Here is a 19,349-nt window from a genome sequence, read left to right as displayed (position 1 = left end):
CTAGTGGATTAGGCTTTGTAATCGTGCTATGTACCCTGGTATGTGTTTATGTATATATGTCCGTGTGTGGAGTGCGTGTATAAGTAAATGTGCTGATGCACGACGAATGTGTTCGTCTGGGAATATAGTGGCGTATAAGTGCCTTGGTGATTTCAAAAACAGCAAAAAAATTATTGCTCCGTCCAAACAGACTTGTGCTTAGAATGGTTATTGTTGTAGACATGTATTCGTGCGGTAAAAATCCTAACGTGTGTTATGAATTATTGTTTAGTATGGTAATTCATTACCACATTAGGTCTGTCAGATTTTGCCTTCCAGAAAGGATTACATGCTGAACATTTTATTTTGATAGACAAAGAATTCATTGCTGTATTCAATCTGAATTTGAACTTTGGTGCTGACCGTTTAGATTTTATTTTGATGGGTATAGACGTTTGCCTTAACATTTTAAATTTTTTTCAAACAATGCAACATTCAATTTAGGATTAAATTGTGATGGAGAACATTTTGATTTTATAAGACAAAGCGTCCAATTCTGTATTCACTCTAGATTTGAAGAAACACAAAATTTTATTTTCATTTTGATAAATAAGCCAGATGCTATTGTATGTAATCTAAATTCAAAGTAATGTGCTGAACATTTTAATTTTTATTTTCGTAGGCAAAGCATTCCTAGATTTAAACTACTAAAACAGTACAATGTGAGTTTATTTTGATAGACAATTATTTCAATGAGGCTGCGAACACTTTGAACGTAAGATGTTAACTGTAAATGGGTAGATACAGGCTACGTAAAGAAATATCGGCTGGTCATTTGAATGGTCAGTAAGACCGGGTGTAAGAATGTAAGATGTGAGCTTAAATGTGTAGGTACAAGCTACGTAAAGAAATATCGGCTGGTCATTTAAATGGTCAGTAAGACCTGGTGTAAGAATGTAAGATGTGAGCTTAAATGTGTAGGTATAGGCTACGTAAAGAAATATCGGCTGATCATTTGAATGGTCGGTAAGACCAAGTGTAAGAATGTAAGATGTGAGCTTAAATGTGTAGGTATAGGCTACGTAAAGAAATATCGGCTGGTCATTTGAATGGTCGGTAAGACCGGGTGTAAGAATGTAAGATGTGAGCTTAAATGTGTAGGTACAAGCTACGTAAAGAAATATCGGCTGGTCATTTGAATGGTCGATAAGACCGGGTGTAAGACTTATAGGTTGTTGAAAATGTTTCCAACAGTAGGCCAGGAGGACAAAGTTAACTTCAGGGGAAATCTTGCTCCATACTTCACCTGGGTATGACAAGGTTTTAGCTGTACCCCTTATGTCGAGCTGTACATGTTTGAAAATAGGGCTCTATTTCTGACAAATTCGTCACGATTTGCCCTCAGGCGCCGCCAGAGAATAATTCGTCTTCATATCACAGGTAATACAATAATGTAAGTGTTCAAAGAGAACAGTTAAGAATAAATAAGAGGGAATGTATATTCATAGCTTATCCGATACTAAAAATAGACAATGTGTCGTTTAACCAGCACGAGGGACCACTACACTGTAACGAATGGGCGTAAGTCCGGAGCAGACGTGTTTTAGCGCGAGGTATGTAAGCCGCCTATATATTGTCAAATATCTCGTCATCCGACGTCACGGATTATCGAACTATAGTTTGTGGAATGTTGTTGTTTGGAGGTGGTGAGAACACCTCACCACCTCACTACGGTGGTAGACAACAGAGAGTTGTAGATCGCATTACTCTTATCAGTCCGTCTTGTCGCTGATAAGTATCGGTGTTAGGCACGCGAGGGCGTTGTATACCGATGCTGATCCGGTTAAGTCAAAATACGTGGGCTCGTTAAACACAAACACAGGTTGTCCGTCTTTACAGTTGTTGTCTTCTGGATTACTCTGTTTTGGATCACTGATTAGGGACTACGATATGGTAAGCTATATTTGTATATCACAAAATTTGAATAGATTGTTTGAATTTAACTTATTTCACAACGACATCAACAAATGGCTGTAAATATTTCATTTTCGGCGGAACCAAATTACATTTTCTCTAGTTTTTAGTTCACTCCAGCCTTGAAGTCAGTTGTATGGGGCCATGTGACGTGTTATTTGTTTTGATGATGATTAATGTTGTATTGTATCTAAATTCAAAATAATATACTGAGCATTTCAATTTTATTTTGATAAACCAGGCGTTAAATGCTGTATTTTGTATATATTTAAACTGAATTTAGCTTATTTCACAACGACCGAAACAAATCGTTAAAAATGTTTCACTTTTTAACGGCGCAAATAACAGTTTTTCTAGCTTTTAGCTGGCTTTACATGTGTCTCAATATAGTTATGTCAGTTACATGTGATCATGTGGTGTGTGCTAATTCCAATTTGTGGCCTTCTCAATAAAGCTTACACACCATGTATATTTAAGTGTTATCACCCGATGTCGGTTTCATACACGATGTTTTTTCCCATCGTTCTCTGGACTATGCTGATTTGTGCGTTTTTAAGTATGACTTCATGCATGGAAGTTAGTTATAATTTGTTTCGGCTCAGCAACTTGGGTCCCTTCCCCTGGTATAGCTGATTATCTGCACGGATTAGTGGTGAAGGAGCTCAGGTCGATACGGGAAGCTATGTGCCATCACTTGTTCGTTTAACCATTCACTATTTAGTTCGTAGGTTCATAACTCTGTTCGAATTGTTCCATAGAAACATTTTATACAAAATTTTACACTTGGTTTAAAAATTCATTTTTGAACCGTATATAGCAGTTAAAATTGTGTTTTACCAATCATAATTTGGACTTGTGGGTCTAAAGTTAGTACTTTGTATTGAATGTTTTTTAGTTTTGACTCCGATAAATGACGTCTTTCACTCTGTTTTGGAGGTCAGCTGTTGTTGTAGCAAGCCTCCATGAGCACAAGGATTGAGTGCGAACTAATCCTCGAGAACTTTGGATAGCAAGTTAAGATTGTTTGAGGCAAACACAAACATTAACAATACCTTCTGTTTACCAATGTTTGATACACAGTACATATAGAGAGAACCAGTCTATGTATAACTAAGCCAATTCACGAACAAACCAGCCTTCAACGAATTGTGCATTTATGTCCAACTGTATATTTTAGACGTAAATTCATTTTTTTTATTTATTTCATGGGTGATTACGTGATTGTTTATTACATGTGATAACAACGCAGCATTTTTTTCATGGGTGATTACGTGATTGTTTATTACATGTGACAACAACGCAGCATTTTTTTCATGGGTGATTACATGATTGTTTATTACATGTGATAACAGCGCAGCATTTTTTTCATGGGGGATTACATGATTGTTTATTTCATGTGACAACAATGTAGCATTTTTTTCATGGGGGATTACGTGATTGTTTATTACATGTGACAACAACGCAGCATTTTTTTCATGGATGATTACGTGATTGTTTATTTCATGTGACAACAACGCAGCATTTTTTTCATGGGTGATTACGTGATTGTTTATTTCATGTGACAACAATGTAGCATTTTTTTCATGGGTGATTACATGATTGTTTATTACATGTTACAACAACGCAGCATTTTTTTCATGGGTGATTACGTGATTGTTTATTACATGTGACAACAATGTAGCATTTTTTCATGGGTGATTACATGATTGTTTATTACATGTGATAACAACGCAATTGCTGTTAACATCACTGCATGTTTTGTCACCTCATTCTGATTATAAGCCTAAGTACTTGGGGTTTAAGCTGCTAGTAATTAAGCATTTACACAAACAGTTAAAACAAAGGCCTAACTAAAGTAAACAGACAAGAGGTTGTAATTCACCGGTTGCTTGTGACCATTTACGAGCCTTTACACCGTTATTAGTTCTCTGCCTTTGCTCATCATGCTGTATTCTTCTGATGTTATATTTAACGCCGTGCTTAAGAATGTTCCATTTATGTAATGTTGGCCTTGTTAATGAGTGGAGAAAACCATTGTGCTCATAATAAACCGGAGCTCCTATAATAAACCGGAGCGGTTAGAATAAACCGGAGCGGTTAGAATAAACCATAGCGCTCAGGAAAAAAAACCATAGCGTTCAGAACATACCGGAGTGGTCAGAATAAACCGGAGTGGTCAAAATATACCGCAATGGTCAGAATGAACCGGAATGGTCAGAATAAACCATAGCGCTCAGAATAAACCGGGGCGCTTAGAACATATCGGAGTGGTCAGAATAAACCGGAATGGTCAGCATAAACCATAGCGCTCAGAATAAACAGGAGTGCTCAGAATAAACTGCAATGCTCAGAATAAACCAGGGTGCAGAAGTTCAGCATGAACCTTTTATGCTTAGAGTGACGATTATAGGAGATATTTACATTGTCTGACGGTTTTAGGTATCTCACTGTAGGTTCTTTCAGGTGTTCCAGTGTACTGACAGTTAGCATTTATCCCACCAGAACTCGTACAAAAGTACAATTATCATAAGTAAAAGTGTGTGTTTTAAGAGCTATGCCCGCTGTAGTAATCGTTGATGTGGTGATCCAGTCATTCCCTGACAGTTAATGTATGTCCATGCATAATTAACCACATATTAGTATTCCAAACAGCGCCGCGCTGTCATGGCCGTGATCTACTAGGGGCTAGCTAGGACAATTTGGATTTTGCTCTATTATCACCAAAATTCCGTTTTCAAAGAGGATAACTAAATATACATGTGTATGAATTTGATAATTAAAGAAGGAAGCAGCCTATTTAAAATATTGTCAAAGTGAGAATGTTTCACGTGGTCTGAAATGTATGTGTTTAGAGACCCGGGGCAGAATTACGTGTAGTATTGGGTGCGGTACAAAGAATGGTACATTTTAAAAGCATACGGCATACACCTGCATATATGTAGAGTTAAAGGGAGAAAAAGACACGATTGCTCAGCGCATGATCGTCAATATGTCCATCCACTGAACGCGTCGTTTAGTCCAACTTAATCTAACGAACATACTAAGCAAACTGCTATGGGGTGGATTACTGTTACTGTTGCTGCGCACCAATTTTGTAGCTTGTGCAAACAGACTGGGAATCTAGTTACATGGAAGTTTTAGAGGAGTGTTCATAAAAGAGGTTGCAACTGGCATTACTACACACAGGCCTCATCAGCTGTCAAGTTTGTAAATAATCGGGTATAATCCGTTACGTGTTCAGTTATGGATTAAAACACGGTTACTTAACTTTGCGGGTTTGAGGAACATGTTTCTCTATTTATAGTGTGAAATATGAGGATGAAAACGATAGTGAAATCCGGGGGTTTTCCGTCAACAACCATAGCGGCCCTTCGTTTTTCCGTGATTTCCTCTGTACAAAAACAAACAAAAATTTTTCTTCTAAATGTGTCACTACACATGACTTTTTGTCAAGTTGTTTGGGGAATTGTAGCTCTATCAAAGTACAATGGCATCAGTCATTGCATCAGCCGTGTCTCATGACCTACATGTATATTGCGAACACCTTTGGTTAGGGTTAAAAGTCGACTTATCGGAACAAGATATGATTAACACACCTTAATCATATATACTGAAACGTCATACTTAAAAACTTGTTTGTTATCTGTTATAAGCCACAGTTTACTATGACCCAACTATTTATGAGAAATACAAAAAGAGATAAAAATGGCACCTGTTGTGAAGCTCACCCACTGAATGTATGTAATACATACACTCAACAACTGTGGCTAAGCTGAAGGGTTAGGTGTACCAGATTTTGAGTCTGAGACTCCAAAAACTGTTCCCTGCTTTTGATGCAAATGGCAGGAATTGTTATAGTTTTAAACGGTTGAGCTCCCGATTGACCTTAACCTGTTGATGTTTTGTTACAGTTACCTGGCCAGAAGGCTCCCCATTTAACCGATCACATGAAAGCACTCCGTATTGTTCAGTAACTCACTCATCAGTAGATGTGGACTGATTGATATATCTAGCGTGGGATCTTGCTGTATATATATATATATATATATATATATATATATATATATATATATATATATATATATATATATATATATATACAGCAAGATATATATATATATATATGTATGTATGTATTTGAAGAAATAGAGAAAGATCCCCTGGTGAGGAAAATTTACATAAGAAAAAAAAATAAAACGCCTTCTTAACTTTCTACATTCTGTTATATTCCAACTGCAGTTTCAAACTTCATGTTATTTTCATATTCCATCAAATCAACAGCTCATGAAAACGCCATTGTTTCTCTTTCCGCTGTGTATGTAGAACTAAGCTACATGAATTGCCCCCACGATTAACCTAAATTCCCACATAGAAACATACCTGTCTAATTAAAAATCACACATAAAAATCAGACACTAAGTCTATATCTAGTATGTGACATACTATCTTTGGGTTATGTGAAATTAATGCCCATGTAGCACTGTCACGTGATATGTAAGATTCAATGCATGATTTTAATCTTTTTGTGTTGTCTGTTATATAATCTCATATAGTGTGACCACGTGTTGTCTGATATATAAATGTCATATAGCATGTCTTGTGTGACACTAAAGCCAAAAGTAGGATACCCATGGGTTGTGTGACACTAAAGCCAAATGTAGGATAGCCATGGGTTGTGCGACACTAAAGCCAAATGTAGGATACCCATGGGTTGTGTGACACTAAAGCCAAATGTAGGATACCCATGGGTTGTGTGACACTAAAGCCAAATGTAGGATACCCATGGGTTGTGCGACACTAAAGCCAAATGTAGGATACTTATGGGTTGTGTGACACTAAAGCCATATGTAGGATACCCATGGGTTGTGTGACACTAAAGCCAAAAGTAGGATACCCATTGGTTGTGTGACACTAAAGCCAAATGTAGGATACCCATGGGTTGTGCGACACTAAAGCCAAATGTAGGATACCCATGGGTTGTGCGACATTAAAGCCAAATGTAGGATACCCATGGGTTGTGTGACACTAAAGCCAAATGTAGGATACCCATGGGTTGTGCGACACTAAAGCCAAATGTAGAATACCCATGGGTTGTGCGGCACTAAAACCAAATGTAGTTATTTATTTATTTGATTTGATTGGTGTTTTATTGTACTCAAGGGTAGTTTAGAGCTTCTAGCTTTACATGAAAGCTTCTGTGTGTGCTTGGCACAGCGACAGCCTTCTAGCTTTACATCCAGGCTTCTGTGTGTGCTTGGCTTGGCTAAGTGACAGACTTTTAGCTTTACATGAAAGCTTCTGGGTGTGCTTGGTTAAGTGGCAGGCTTCTAGCTTTAAACCTAGGATTCTGTGTGTGCTTGGCTGAGTGACAGACTTCTAACTTTACACAAAAGCTTCTGTGTGTGCTTGGCTGAGCGACAGGCTTCTAGCTTTACATCCAGGATTCTCTTTGTGCTTGGCTGAGCGACAGGCTTCTGGCTTTACATGAAAGCTTCTGTGTGTGCTTGGCTGAGCGACAGGCTTCTAGCTTTACATCCAGGATTCTCTTTGTGCTTGGCTGAGCGACAGGCTTCTGGCTTTACATGAAAGCTTCTGTGTGTGCTTGGCTAAGCGACAGACTTCTAGCTCTACATGAAAGCTTCTGTGTGTGCTTGGCTAATCGACAGGCTTCTAGCTTTACAACCAGGCTTCTGTGTGTGCTTGGCTGAGCGACAGACTTCTAGCTTTACATGAAAGCTTCTGTGTGTGCTTGGCTAATCGACAGGCTTCTAGCTTTACAACCAGGCTTCTGTGTGTGTTTAGCTGAGCGACAGACTTCTAGCTTTACATGAAAGCTTCTGTGTGTGCTTGGCTAAGCGACAGGCTTCTAGCTTTACAACCAGGCTTCTGTGTGTGCCTGGCTAAGCGACAGTCTTCTAGCTTTATAACCAGGCTTCTATGTGTGCTTGGCTGAGCGACAGTCTTCTAGCTTTACAACCAGGCTTCTATGTGTGCTTGGCTGAGCGACAGTCTTCTAGCTTTACAACCAGGCTTCTATGTGTGCTTGGCTGAGCGACAGATCTGTAGCTTTACATCCAGACTTGAGTATGTTTGTGTTCCCTTGTAGTTGACCTATAGTTGACCTTGTAGTGTTTGGTGGGTGTGGAATACTTACTAAGTAAGCCACACCTTATCGGTGTCATATCTTGTAAAGCCTCTTACTTTCCACTGATGTTGCGCTTTTATCGTCTGAGGTTTCTTTCCCTCACTTTTAGTTTATCCAATGTTCACTTTGTCACTGTCAAATCTAATGTTCTTGTTTACCTTTCTTTAACTTTTGTTTTTTACGAATGAGTGTTACATGTGCTCTACAATGTTATTTATCTCATAATCTGATACATCTGAAATAGTATCGGTTGTCTGCTTAGAAAAGCACCCAGACAATGTATTATGCGACACCAAGTTCATTATCCTATGAACGCTGCTATGGATTTCTGTTATGGCATATGGTTTACACCCGATCTTCTATATCCTATTTACAACCTAATTATGGCAGTCTGGGGTTAATCGTTACCACTGAGCGAAAGATAAGCGGCTAAGTGCCCCGGGGCTATTTATTTCTGTGCAGGCACACGGCTATGGCAGTTGACCCCATCCTTTGCACACGAACTAAGCGTTTTGCCCCAGTAAGTCCGATCCCAAGCTGGGGTAAGAGGGATTAGATATGTGATGCGCATGCGCAATTTATCGCAAATATCGAATTTTCAAATGCTGAAGTGTAAATGCAAATGGGCCTGAATGTTGACAAAATAATTTATGTTTCACTTTGATTGACTGATACAATTCACTGCTGTTTAACTTCCTTGTACTCTTTCCTTTTTAACAGCTGTCACACGGGCACAGCATCTTCCTGTTATCATTAGGTAATATTTCTCTCCATGATAAAGTAGTAGAGCGTTAATCCTGGAAATGGTCATGTAGTCTGCACACTCACCATCAACTTTTGCGTTGCAGATTTCCTTCGACTCCTTCTGTCGACAAAAAAACTGGCCAAACCGGAAGCTGATGGTGAGTTGTGCAGACGGTATATCAAGCAGAGGCTGGTGAGTCTTGTTCCGGAGTGACGCCACGTCATGTGACAGTGCCCTGACTGATGTTTGGGGATTAAAGTTAGAAAGTGACACCGGGAAGTCGGCCTGGGTGTCGGTTTCGGTGTCAGTATGGCGGAACGGTGTCGTTACGACCGACTGAAGGGTCTAGAGAGGACGTTCACTATGATAATCCTGCTGGGTTGTTTGGTGTCGCTATATCTCTCTACAATTTCCAGCCCTGCCTCCACACGGCTGACCGTCATGGGTACAGGATACATTGTCCGCGCAAGCAAAGGCGAGACCAGGAATGGCGTCTTCGGACAAATATTCGGGTCCCACCGTCATCGCAATATATTTCAAGAAAATAATCGCATGTCTTATAAAGGCTCTGAATTGCAGGAGAGATTGTTCAGCAGATCAAGCGAAGCCAGCTTGACGACTATAGCAACGGACGACACGGATCAGTGGTTCAGACCGCTTTCCGCCAAATCAAGAGAGCTGAGCTGGAAGCACGAGGTTCACCCTCACTTTAGAGACTTCATTATCTCCAGTAAATCTGTCTGCAAGGACCAAAGAGTGGACATATTAGTTTACGTCCATAGTGCGACCAGAAACTTTCAACGCCGTCGTATCTTGAGAGAAACATGGGCGAATAAATTCATTTTTAAGAACATAACAATGAGAACAGTCTTCATGTTGGGCCGCACACATGATTTTATGGAGCAAATGAAAATCAAAAACGAAAATTTGGTCTATGGTGATATTGTGCAAGGAGATTTTCTTGACACTCACCAGAATTTGACCGTCAAAGCCATCATGGTGACCCGATGGATCGCGGAGTACTGTGCACATGCGCGGTATGTCATTAAAGCGGACGACGACATATTTGTGAACATTTTCTTATTTGTTGAAAAAATAACATCAACTATGTCGAGTCGCCCGAAAACTATTGCATGTCATTTGAAGAAGAACGGAAGTACCCCTATAGTTAGAGACCAAAGAAGTCAGTGGTACGTTTCCAAGGAGTTATTACCAGGAAAGAGGACCTACCCTCAGTTTTGTCCGGGCTACGCTTTAATGTTCACGGGCGATTTGGCTCCCATCATGTACACAGCGTCTTTCACCAGCACATACATTCCCATTGACGATGTCTACATGTTCGGACTTCTGCTGGAAAAAGAGAAGGATATCACCTTCATTAACGTGCAATCTAACTTCACTCTGAACCAGAAACTAGCTCTGGATGAATACACCGGCAACAAGCCGATAACTCATGTCGCTTCAAACGCTTGGGAATCCGGTGCCATGGAGAAGTTCTGGTTTTCTGCCTTAGAAAGATTAAGCCCGTGGGCTTTGAAACACTCCAGTTATGCAACACTTGAGAAGCGCATACATTTATTGAATGCTTCTATTGTATAACCTTGTAGAGAGGGCATGTTTTAACTCGTGATTTTCTGATAAGGTTGTCACAAGCTTTACATTATTCTAACCTTCGTTTAAGGCTTACATGTTGATGTGCCAGTATGTATAATTATTTTAGCAAAATGGGACAGCGTTAACATTAACTATCAGCGGGGCAATAGAGGTGTTTTACGCACTAAACATACTTTAGGGTTTTAGAATAACTAAGCTGGATGTTTGGCCGGAGTTGATAAGTCAAGTATTTGTCCCATATTATTTGTCAAGTATTTGTATATCACATATGATCAAATCATTTATTCACATGTTACATATTTTCATCTGTATATGTCCGTCAGTTCTATATATAGTATATTGTTTCATCATTTATTACTTACATAAACAATTGTTAAGTATTTTGCATGTCTTGATATGAAACACAGGTTCTTTTCACAATTTAAAAAATTGTATGTTAAAAGTCAGCTTATTTGGCTGCTTGTATACACTGTATCAGCTTTAATGAAAGTACTGTATATGAGTAGGTCACTCAGCAACCTGCAGATGGTCGTTGGTTTCTCCCGGGCTCTGTACGGTTTTCTCCCACCATAATGCTGGCCGCCGTCATATATACATGTAAGTGAAATATTCTTGAATACGCCGTAAGTCACCAATCAGATAAATAAAGTAATGAAAACGTGTTTTGGAATTTGGCATTATTGGAGAAAATAAAGCATTGTCAGTTTATGGACTGAAGGAAGTGAGATGGTAGGTTGGAGGTTTAACCCATCCCTGAAACGGTGTGTCAGACTGAACGGGGAGTCAGACTGAACGAAGCGTCAGATTGAAGGAGAGCAGATTCAACGCAATCTACTGTCCATCATCGGCTGACCGCAAACTGAAACATTGGTCATCAGACAAAGGAATGTGGATTACAAACATACACATTTTTGGAATCAATGCAAAAAAATAAATTTATCTTATGTCCTAAATTACCCATTTATTAATATACATAAAATAAAAAAAACAGCAAAACATGGTCGTACTCGAACCCACGGACAAAACAAAACAAAACAAAAAACAAAATTAAGACTGTACAGACATACTAGCTAACTACCACACTACAGCCATAAAACACGTCAGCTTAGAATTTCTTCACCACCAGCGTGTCAAAGAGTTGTGTAAAATAAAAGACAAAGTTGTTGGTTTAAGTATGGCTGAAGTCGTGCCCTAAAATGTTCAAAAAACACACATAATGGTGTTCTATGGCACAACTTCCTTCATCCTGAAGTTAAAACTTGAAAGTATCCTAAACTGCATCATGCTGACCAAAATGAAGATTGGGGCATTTTCAGTCGACTGTAGCATCTAAAACGACACCGAGATTGACACTATACTGCAATCATATATACACCCATATATCATATGTTTTAAAATCGTAAAAAGAAAAAGAAAAATGGGCCAAACCCCCACTTTACCATCTCAGTTTGTTTGAAGTTACAATCTTTGTTGAACCTGACATAGCAAGTAGATATATCTACTGCATTTCCACTTCACTGATATTTTAAACCGGTGTCACATAATGGAGTATGCTTCTAACTTTTGGTAAAACATCACTTTGCTAGTCTTTGATTTACATGGACATTATTTGTGTACAAACAATGATTAGATCATTAGTTAGTTAATTGTCATGACAATGGATTAGACGGACATGTCGTGGGCTGCATGGCTTGGGCTGCATGGCATGGGCTACATGGCGTGGGCTGCGTGGCTCGTGGGATGCATGTCGTGGGCTGCATGGCATATAGTTCCTGTTCATATAGTTTGGTTGAGTTTGCTTTTTTCCTTTTTATACATACTGTTGCATTTTGACTTCAGAAAAGAAACTTGATTTTGACACAGTATCATATATAAACAATTCACTTTTATGTAAATACATTGTGCTGTAAGTTCTTGGCATTTGGTCTTGATAGTCAAATACCAGTGTGGGGAGTAACTCGAGCCAATAACCATGAGCTTGGGTCACGCAACCGTGGAACCTGGGATGTTGGTGGAACTTTATACTGACACTTCTGTTAATAGAGCAGGGCATCAGAATACTTATTGATCGGCTACAGGACGTGGGCTTAAGCCATTTACAAGGCGATTTTGGGCTTTTTCCTAATCAAATGATAGAATTTTGATCACCGATTTTATACTTTGAAAGTAAAAAAATATATTTAGTAGAAAAGATTACAATATTGGAACTTAGCCCTAATTACCTTTGCGAAACAGACACGTGGAGAATAGACACAACGCAGAGATTGCGACTACTCAAGCATTTTATATCAGGTTTTACTTGAGATCTCCTTTCTCCTGTGTCAACCAATAAATGAGGTTTGTTAAATGTCATGTGACTCTCCGAGATGTAATTATGAAATTCTTTTCGACTGGCTGTGTTGTGAACTTTTAAATTATGCTTTCTTCATGACAATTCCATGGGTACAGTTAGAACAGTCTACTCTTCACGGTGTAAACATACATGATTATTCCATGGGTATTGTTAGAAAGGTCTACTCTTCACGGTGTAAATATACATGAAAATTCCATGGGTATTGTTAGAAAGGTCTACTCTTCACGGTGTAAACATACATGAAGATTCAATGGGTATTGCTAGAAAGGTCTACCCTTCACGGTGAAAACATACATGAAGATTCAATGGGTATTGTTAGACAGATCTACTCTTCACGGTGTAAACATGGATGAAGATACCATTGGGTATTGTTAGAAAGGTCTACTCTTCACGGTGTAAACATACATGAAGATTCCATGGGTATTTCTAGAAAGGTGTACTCTTCACGGTGTAAACATGGATGAAGATTCCATGGGTATTTCTAGAAAGGTCTACTCTTCACGGTGTAAACATACATGAAGATTCAATGGGTATTGTTAGAAAGGTCTACTCTTCACGGTGAAAACATACGTGAAGATTCCATGGGTATTGCTAGACAGGTCTACTCTTCACGGTGTAAACATGCATGAAGATTCAAAGGGTATTGTTAGAAAGGTCTACTCTTCACGGTGTAAACATACATGAAGATTCCATGGGTATTTCTAGAAAGGTGTACTCTTCACGGTGTAAACATGGATGAAGATTGCATGGGTATTGTTAGAAAGGTCTACACTTCACGGTGTAAACATACATGAGGATTCAATGGGTATTGTTAGAAAGGTCTGCTCTTCACGGTGAAAACATACGTGAAGATTCCATGGGTATTGCTAGACAGGTCTACTCTTCACGGTGTAAACATGCATGAAGATTCAAAGGGTATTGCTAGAAAGGTCTACTCTTCACGGTGTAAACATACGTAAAGATTCCATGGGTATTGTTAGAAAGGTCTACTCTTCACGGTGTAAACATACATGGAGATTGCATGGGTATTGTTAGAAAGGTCTACTCTTCACGGTGTAAACATGGATGAAGGTTCCATGGGTATTGCTAGAAAGGTCTACTCTTCACGGTGTAAACATGCATGAAGATTTCCATGGGTATTGTTAGAAAGGTCTACTCCTCACGGTGTAAACATGCATGAAGATTCCATGGGTATTGCTAGAAAGGTCTACTCTTCACGGTGTAAATATACATGACAATTCCATGGGTATTGTTAGAAAGGTCTACTCTTCACGGTGTAAATATACATGAAGATTCCATGGGTATTTCCAGAAAGGTCTACCCTTCACGGTGTAAACATACATGAAGATTCAATGGGTATTGCTAGAAAAGTCTACTCTTCACCGTGTAAACATACATGAAGATTCCATGTGTATTGCTAGACAGGTCTACTCTTCACGGTGTAAACATGGATGAAGATTGCATGGGTATTGTTAGAAAGGTCTACTCTTCACGGTGTAAACATACATAAAGATTCAATGGGTATTGTTAGAAAGGTCTACTCTTCACGGTGTAAACATGGATGAAGATTGCATGGGTATTGTTAGAAAGGTCTACTCCTCACGTTGTAAACATCCATGAAGATTCCATGGGTATTGCTAGAAAGGTCTACTCTTCACGGTGTAAATATACATGAAGATTCCATGTGTATTTTTAGAAAGGTCTACTCCTCACGGTGTAAACATGCATGAAAATTCCATGGGTATTGCTAGAAAGGTCTACTCTTCACGGTGTAAACATACATGAAGATTTCATGAGTATTTTTAGAAAGGTCTACTCTTCACGGTGTAAACATGCATGAAAATTCCATGGGTATTGCTAGACAGGTCTACTCTTCACGTTGTAAACATGCATGAAGAATTCCATGGGTATTGTTAGAAAGGTCTACTCCTCACGGTGTAAACATGCATGAACATTCCATGGGTATTGTTAGAAAGGTCTACTCTTCACGGTGTAAATATACATGAAGATTCCATGGGTATTGTTAGAAAGGTCTACTCTTCACGGTGTAAACATACATGAAGATTCCATGGGTGTAAACATGCGTCACGGTGTAAACATACGTGAAGATTGCATGGGTATTGTTAGAAATGTCTACTCTTCACGGTGTAAATATGCATGAAGATTCCATGGGTATTGCTAGACAGGTCTACTCTTCACGGTGTAAACATGGATGAAGATTGCATGGGTATTGTTAGAAAGGTCTACTCTTCACGGTGTAAACATACATAAAGATTCAATGGGAATTGTTAGAAAGGTCTACTCTTCAAGGTGTAAACATACATGAAGATTCCATGGGTATTGCAGGACAGGTCTACTCTTCACGGTGTAAACATACATGAAGATTCCATGGGTATTGCAGGGACAGGTCTACTCTTCACGGTGTAAACATACATAAAGATTCAATGGGAATTGTTAGAAAGGTCTACTCTTCACGGTGTAAACATACATAAAGATTCCATGGGTATTGCAGGACAGGTCTACTCTTCACGGTGTAAACATGCATGAAGATTCAATGGGTATTGTTAGAAAGGTCTACTCTTCACGGTGTAAACATACATAAAGATTCAATGGGAATTGTTAGAAAGGTCTACTCTTCACGGTGTAAACATACATAAAGATTCCATGGGTATTGCAGGACAGGTCTACTCTTCACGGTGTAAACATGCATGAAGATTCAATGGGTATTGGTATTGTTAGAAAGGTCTACTCTTCACGGTGTAAACATACATAAAGATTCCATGGGTATTTCCAGAAAGGTCTACCCTTCACGGTGTAAACATACATGAAGATTCCATGGGTATTGCTAGAAAAGTCTACTCTTCACCGTGTAAACATACATGAAGATTCCATGGGTATTGCTAGACAGGTCTACTCTTCACGGTGTAAACATGGATGAAGATTGCATGGGTATTGTTAGAAAGGTCTACTCTTCACGGTGTAAACATGCATGAAGGTTCCATGGGTATTGCTAGACAGGTCTACTCTTCACGGTGTAAACATGGATGAAGATTGCATGGGTATTGTTAGAAAGGTCTACTCTTCACGGTGTAAACATACATAAAGATTCAATGGGAATTGTTAGAAAGGTCTACTCTTCACGGTGTAAACATACATGAAGATTCCATGGGTATTGCAGGACAGGTCTACTCTTCACGGTGTAAACATACATAAAGATTCAATGGGAATTGTTAGAAAGGTCTACTCTTCACGGTGTAAACATACATGAAGATTCCATGGGTATTGCAGGACAGGTCTACTCTTCACGGTGTAAACATACATAAAGATTGCATGGGTATTGTTAGAAAGGTCTACTCTTCACGGTGTAAACATACATGAAGATTCAATGGGTATTGCAGGACAGGTCTACTCTTCACGGTGTAAACATACATAAAGATTCAATGGGTATTGTTAGAAAGGTCTACTCTTCACGGTGAAAACATACATGAAGATTCAATGGGTATTGCAGGACAGGTCTACTCTTCACGGTGTAAACATACATAAAGATTCAATGGGTATTGTTAGAAAGGTCTACTCTTCACGGTGTAAACATACATAAAGATTCAATGGGTATTGTTAGAAAGGTCTACTCTTCACGGTGTAAACATGCATGAAGGTTCCATGGGTATTGCTAGACAGGTCTACTCTTCACGGTGTAAACATGGATGAAGATTCCATGGGTATTGTTAGAAAGGTCTACTCTTCACGGTGTAAACTTCCATGAAGATTCAATGGGTATTGCTAGACAGGTCTACTCTTCACGGTGTAAACATACATGAAGATTCCGTGGGTATATCTAGAAAGGTCGTCTTTTCACGGTGTAAACATACATGAAGATTCCATGGGTATTGCTAGAAAGGTCTACTCTTCACGGTGTAAACATACATGAAGATTCCATGAGTATTTTTAGAAAGGTCGTCTTTTCACGGTGTAAACATACATGAAGATTCCATGGGTATTGTTAGAAAGGTCTACTCTTCACGGTGGAAACATACATGAAGATTCAATGGGTATTTCTAGAAAGGTCTACTCTTCACGGTGTAAATATGCATGAAGATTCCATGGGTATTGCTAGAAAGGTCTACTCTTCACGGTGTAAACATACATGAAGATTCCATGGGTATTGCTAGAAAGGTCTACTCTTCACGGTGTAAACATACATGAAGCTTTAATGGGTATTTCTAGAAAGGTCTACTCTTTACGGTGTAAACATACATGAAGATCCCATGTGTATTGTTAGTTGGTATTGTTTCACGGAGGGCCTCTGTGGCTCAGTTGGTTAGCGCGCCAGCGCAGCGTATTAAGTGAGTGAGTGCTTGTGGTTTAACGTCGTACTCAACAATTTTTCAGTCATATGACGACGACGCAGCGTATTGACCTAGGAGCCTCTCACCAACGCGGTCGCTGTGAGTTGAAGTCCAGCTCTTGCTGGCTTCCTCTCCGGCTGTGGGAAGGTCTACCATCAAGCTGCGGATGGCCGTGGGTTTCCCCTGGGCTCTGCCCCGTTTCCTCCCACCATAGTGCTGGACGCCGTCTTATAAGTGATGTATTCTGTCTGTTAGAGGCCTTATACTGAGACTACCACTCACCTCGACATTGTCTGTCTCGACGACATCTAGACGTTGTTGCTAGGTTTCATAAAGTCGACCATGCTAAACGGATGAGCCATTGTCGCTGAATGTGCTCACTTATCTCTACTAGAGACTGTCAGTGAATTTCAAGCACACACTTGGGTTTTCCTTGGTTACCAACGATTCAGGGTGATGAAACTATCAGAGTATAGCCTATGTGTTTCAACGTCTAAAACTGTAGGTTTAATGAAAAACATGGACAAAATTTGATAGATCTGATAGTTAATCTGTATTGATTTAATAAGAAGCTTTGCCATAAACAAAATCTTATAAAACATTTACCTTCTCAATGCAAGAATAAATTATTAAATAATTTAAAATACGCCATGAACTGTTAATTGACGCGGACTTTATTTGAGGTTATGAGCGGGGTGAAAGAAGGAGACAACTTATCTCTTATATACATGGATTTCTAAAAATGTGATCATGTTTGGCGTTGTTTGAATGGATTCAAACACGTGATAGACAGCCTGGTCACGCTCCTGTAGCCTGCCTTACTGGTTAGTCCGGTGTAGATAGGAAATATACTTCAGTTGATAACGGCAAGGGCCATATAATCCGCTCAACTGAAATAGCTGAACGATGTGTTTATCTGCAATAAACTTAACCTTCTTGGTCACGGCGACACGTCGCGTGTTTCAACGGGTCCCATAAATGTTCAGTGGGATATCCTGGGAATGTGGGCGTGCATTGTCGTCTATACAAAGAAATCCATTGCCATCTTGAATCTGTAAAATATCATTTGGGCACCCTCATTGGAGCACATCTGTATCGACAGAGTAATCATTGCTACCATGTGTTGATTTGATTACGGAAATAATGTGTGCAAAATGCCATGGGGCAAATATTTTGGTAAATGTCAAACAGTTTGGGCGGAAACTTACATATGATGCATTGTTTAGTTAAGGCTATAAACTGAATCGGAAACTACGATTCTAACATTTAAGAGAATAAAAACTATGTCTAACAACGTTACCACTTTCTTGTCCGGCGAGGGACAATGAAGAAATTCTTGTGCCTGCCTCATTATAGTGTCTGGGCGCTCAGGTATTTGCATATAAAGTTGTATTTATGGTGTGTAAGAGCTACACACATTCTTAAGATTGCGAGAAAATGTAGGCATGGAATGTATCACTGTCGTTGTCCAGTAACCTTTGATTAGGCATGTAATGTATCCCTTAGTGTTGTTGCCGAGTAATCTGTGACTTGGCATTGAATGTATCACCCAGCGTCGTTGTCCAGTAATCTGTGACTAGGCAATTAATGTATCGCCCAGCGTCGTTGTCCAGTAATCTGTGACTAGGCATTGAATGTATCGCCCAGCGTCGTTGTCCAGTAATCTGTGACTTGGCATTGAATGTATCGCCCAGCGTCGTTGTCCAGTAATCTGTGACTAGGCAATAAATGTATCACCCAGCGTCGTTGTCCAGTAATCTGTGACTAGGCAATGAACGTTTCGCCCAGCGTCGTTGTCCAGTAATCTTTGACTAGGCATTGAATGTGTCGCCCAGCGTCGTTGTCCAGTAATCTGTGACTTGGCAATTAATGTATCACCCAGCGTCGTTGTCCATTAATCTGTGACTAAGCAATGAATCTATCGCCCAGCGTCGTTGTCCAGTAATCTGTGACTAGGCATTGAATGTATCGCCCAGCGTCGTTGTCCAGTAATCTGTGACTTGGCATTGAACGTATCGCCCAGCGTCGTTGTCCAGTAATCTGTGACTAGGCAATGAACGTATCGCCCAGCGTCGTTGTCCAGTAATCTGTGACTAGGCAATTAATGTATCACCCAGCGTTGTTCTCCAGTAATCTGTGACTAGGCATTGAATGTATCGCCCAGCGTCGTTGTCCATTAATCTGTGACTAGGC

General features: G+C 39.6%; 2 protein-coding genes across 3 annotated transcripts in view; both read left to right on the top strand.

The window, feature by feature from the left end:
- Positions 1–19,349, top strand: part of LOC135472667 (N-acetyllactosaminide beta-1,3-N-acetylglucosaminyltransferase 4-like) — a 28,224-nt gene that overhangs the window by 4,501 nt on the left and 4,374 nt on the right. The window contains exon 1 of one of the 2 annotated variants that reach the window (XM_064752274.1): positions 10,924–11,054. The exons of the other annotated variant lie outside the window; for it this stretch is intronic. The gene's annotated coding sequence lies outside the window, so the exon portion shown is untranslated. Of the gene's footprint in view, positions 1–10,923; positions 11,055–19,349 lie in introns of those variants that run through there. 2 annotated transcript variants of the gene reach the window in all.
- On the top strand, positions 1,605–10,451 carry LOC135472668 (beta-1,3-galactosyltransferase 1-like). The gene is made up of 2 exons (XM_064752276.1): positions 1,605–1,932; positions 8,947–10,451. Exon 2 carries the CDS (start codon positions 9,153–9,155, stop codon positions 10,440–10,442), a length of 1,290 nt encoding a protein of 429 aa, XP_064608346.1. The 5' UTR covers positions 1,605–1,932; positions 8,947–9,152; the 3' UTR covers positions 10,443–10,451.

This window comes from Liolophura sinensis, chromosome 8, assembly GCF_032854445.1.
Source record: "Liolophura sinensis isolate JHLJ2023 chromosome 8, CUHK_Ljap_v2, whole genome shotgun sequence".
Classification (NCBI taxonomy): Eukaryota; Metazoa; Mollusca; class Polyplacophora; order Chitonida; family Chitonidae; genus Liolophura; species Liolophura sinensis.
The sequence above is the reverse complement of the archived record's forward strand: the minus strand, read 5'-3'. Positions and strand labels throughout refer to the sequence as shown.

Bases quoted from the DNA above. Each gene is read 5' to 3' on its own strand.
- LOC135472668 (XM_064752276.1), top strand. From the start codon at position 9,153: ATGGCGGAACGGTGTCGTTACGACCGACTGAAGGGTCTAGAGAGGACG.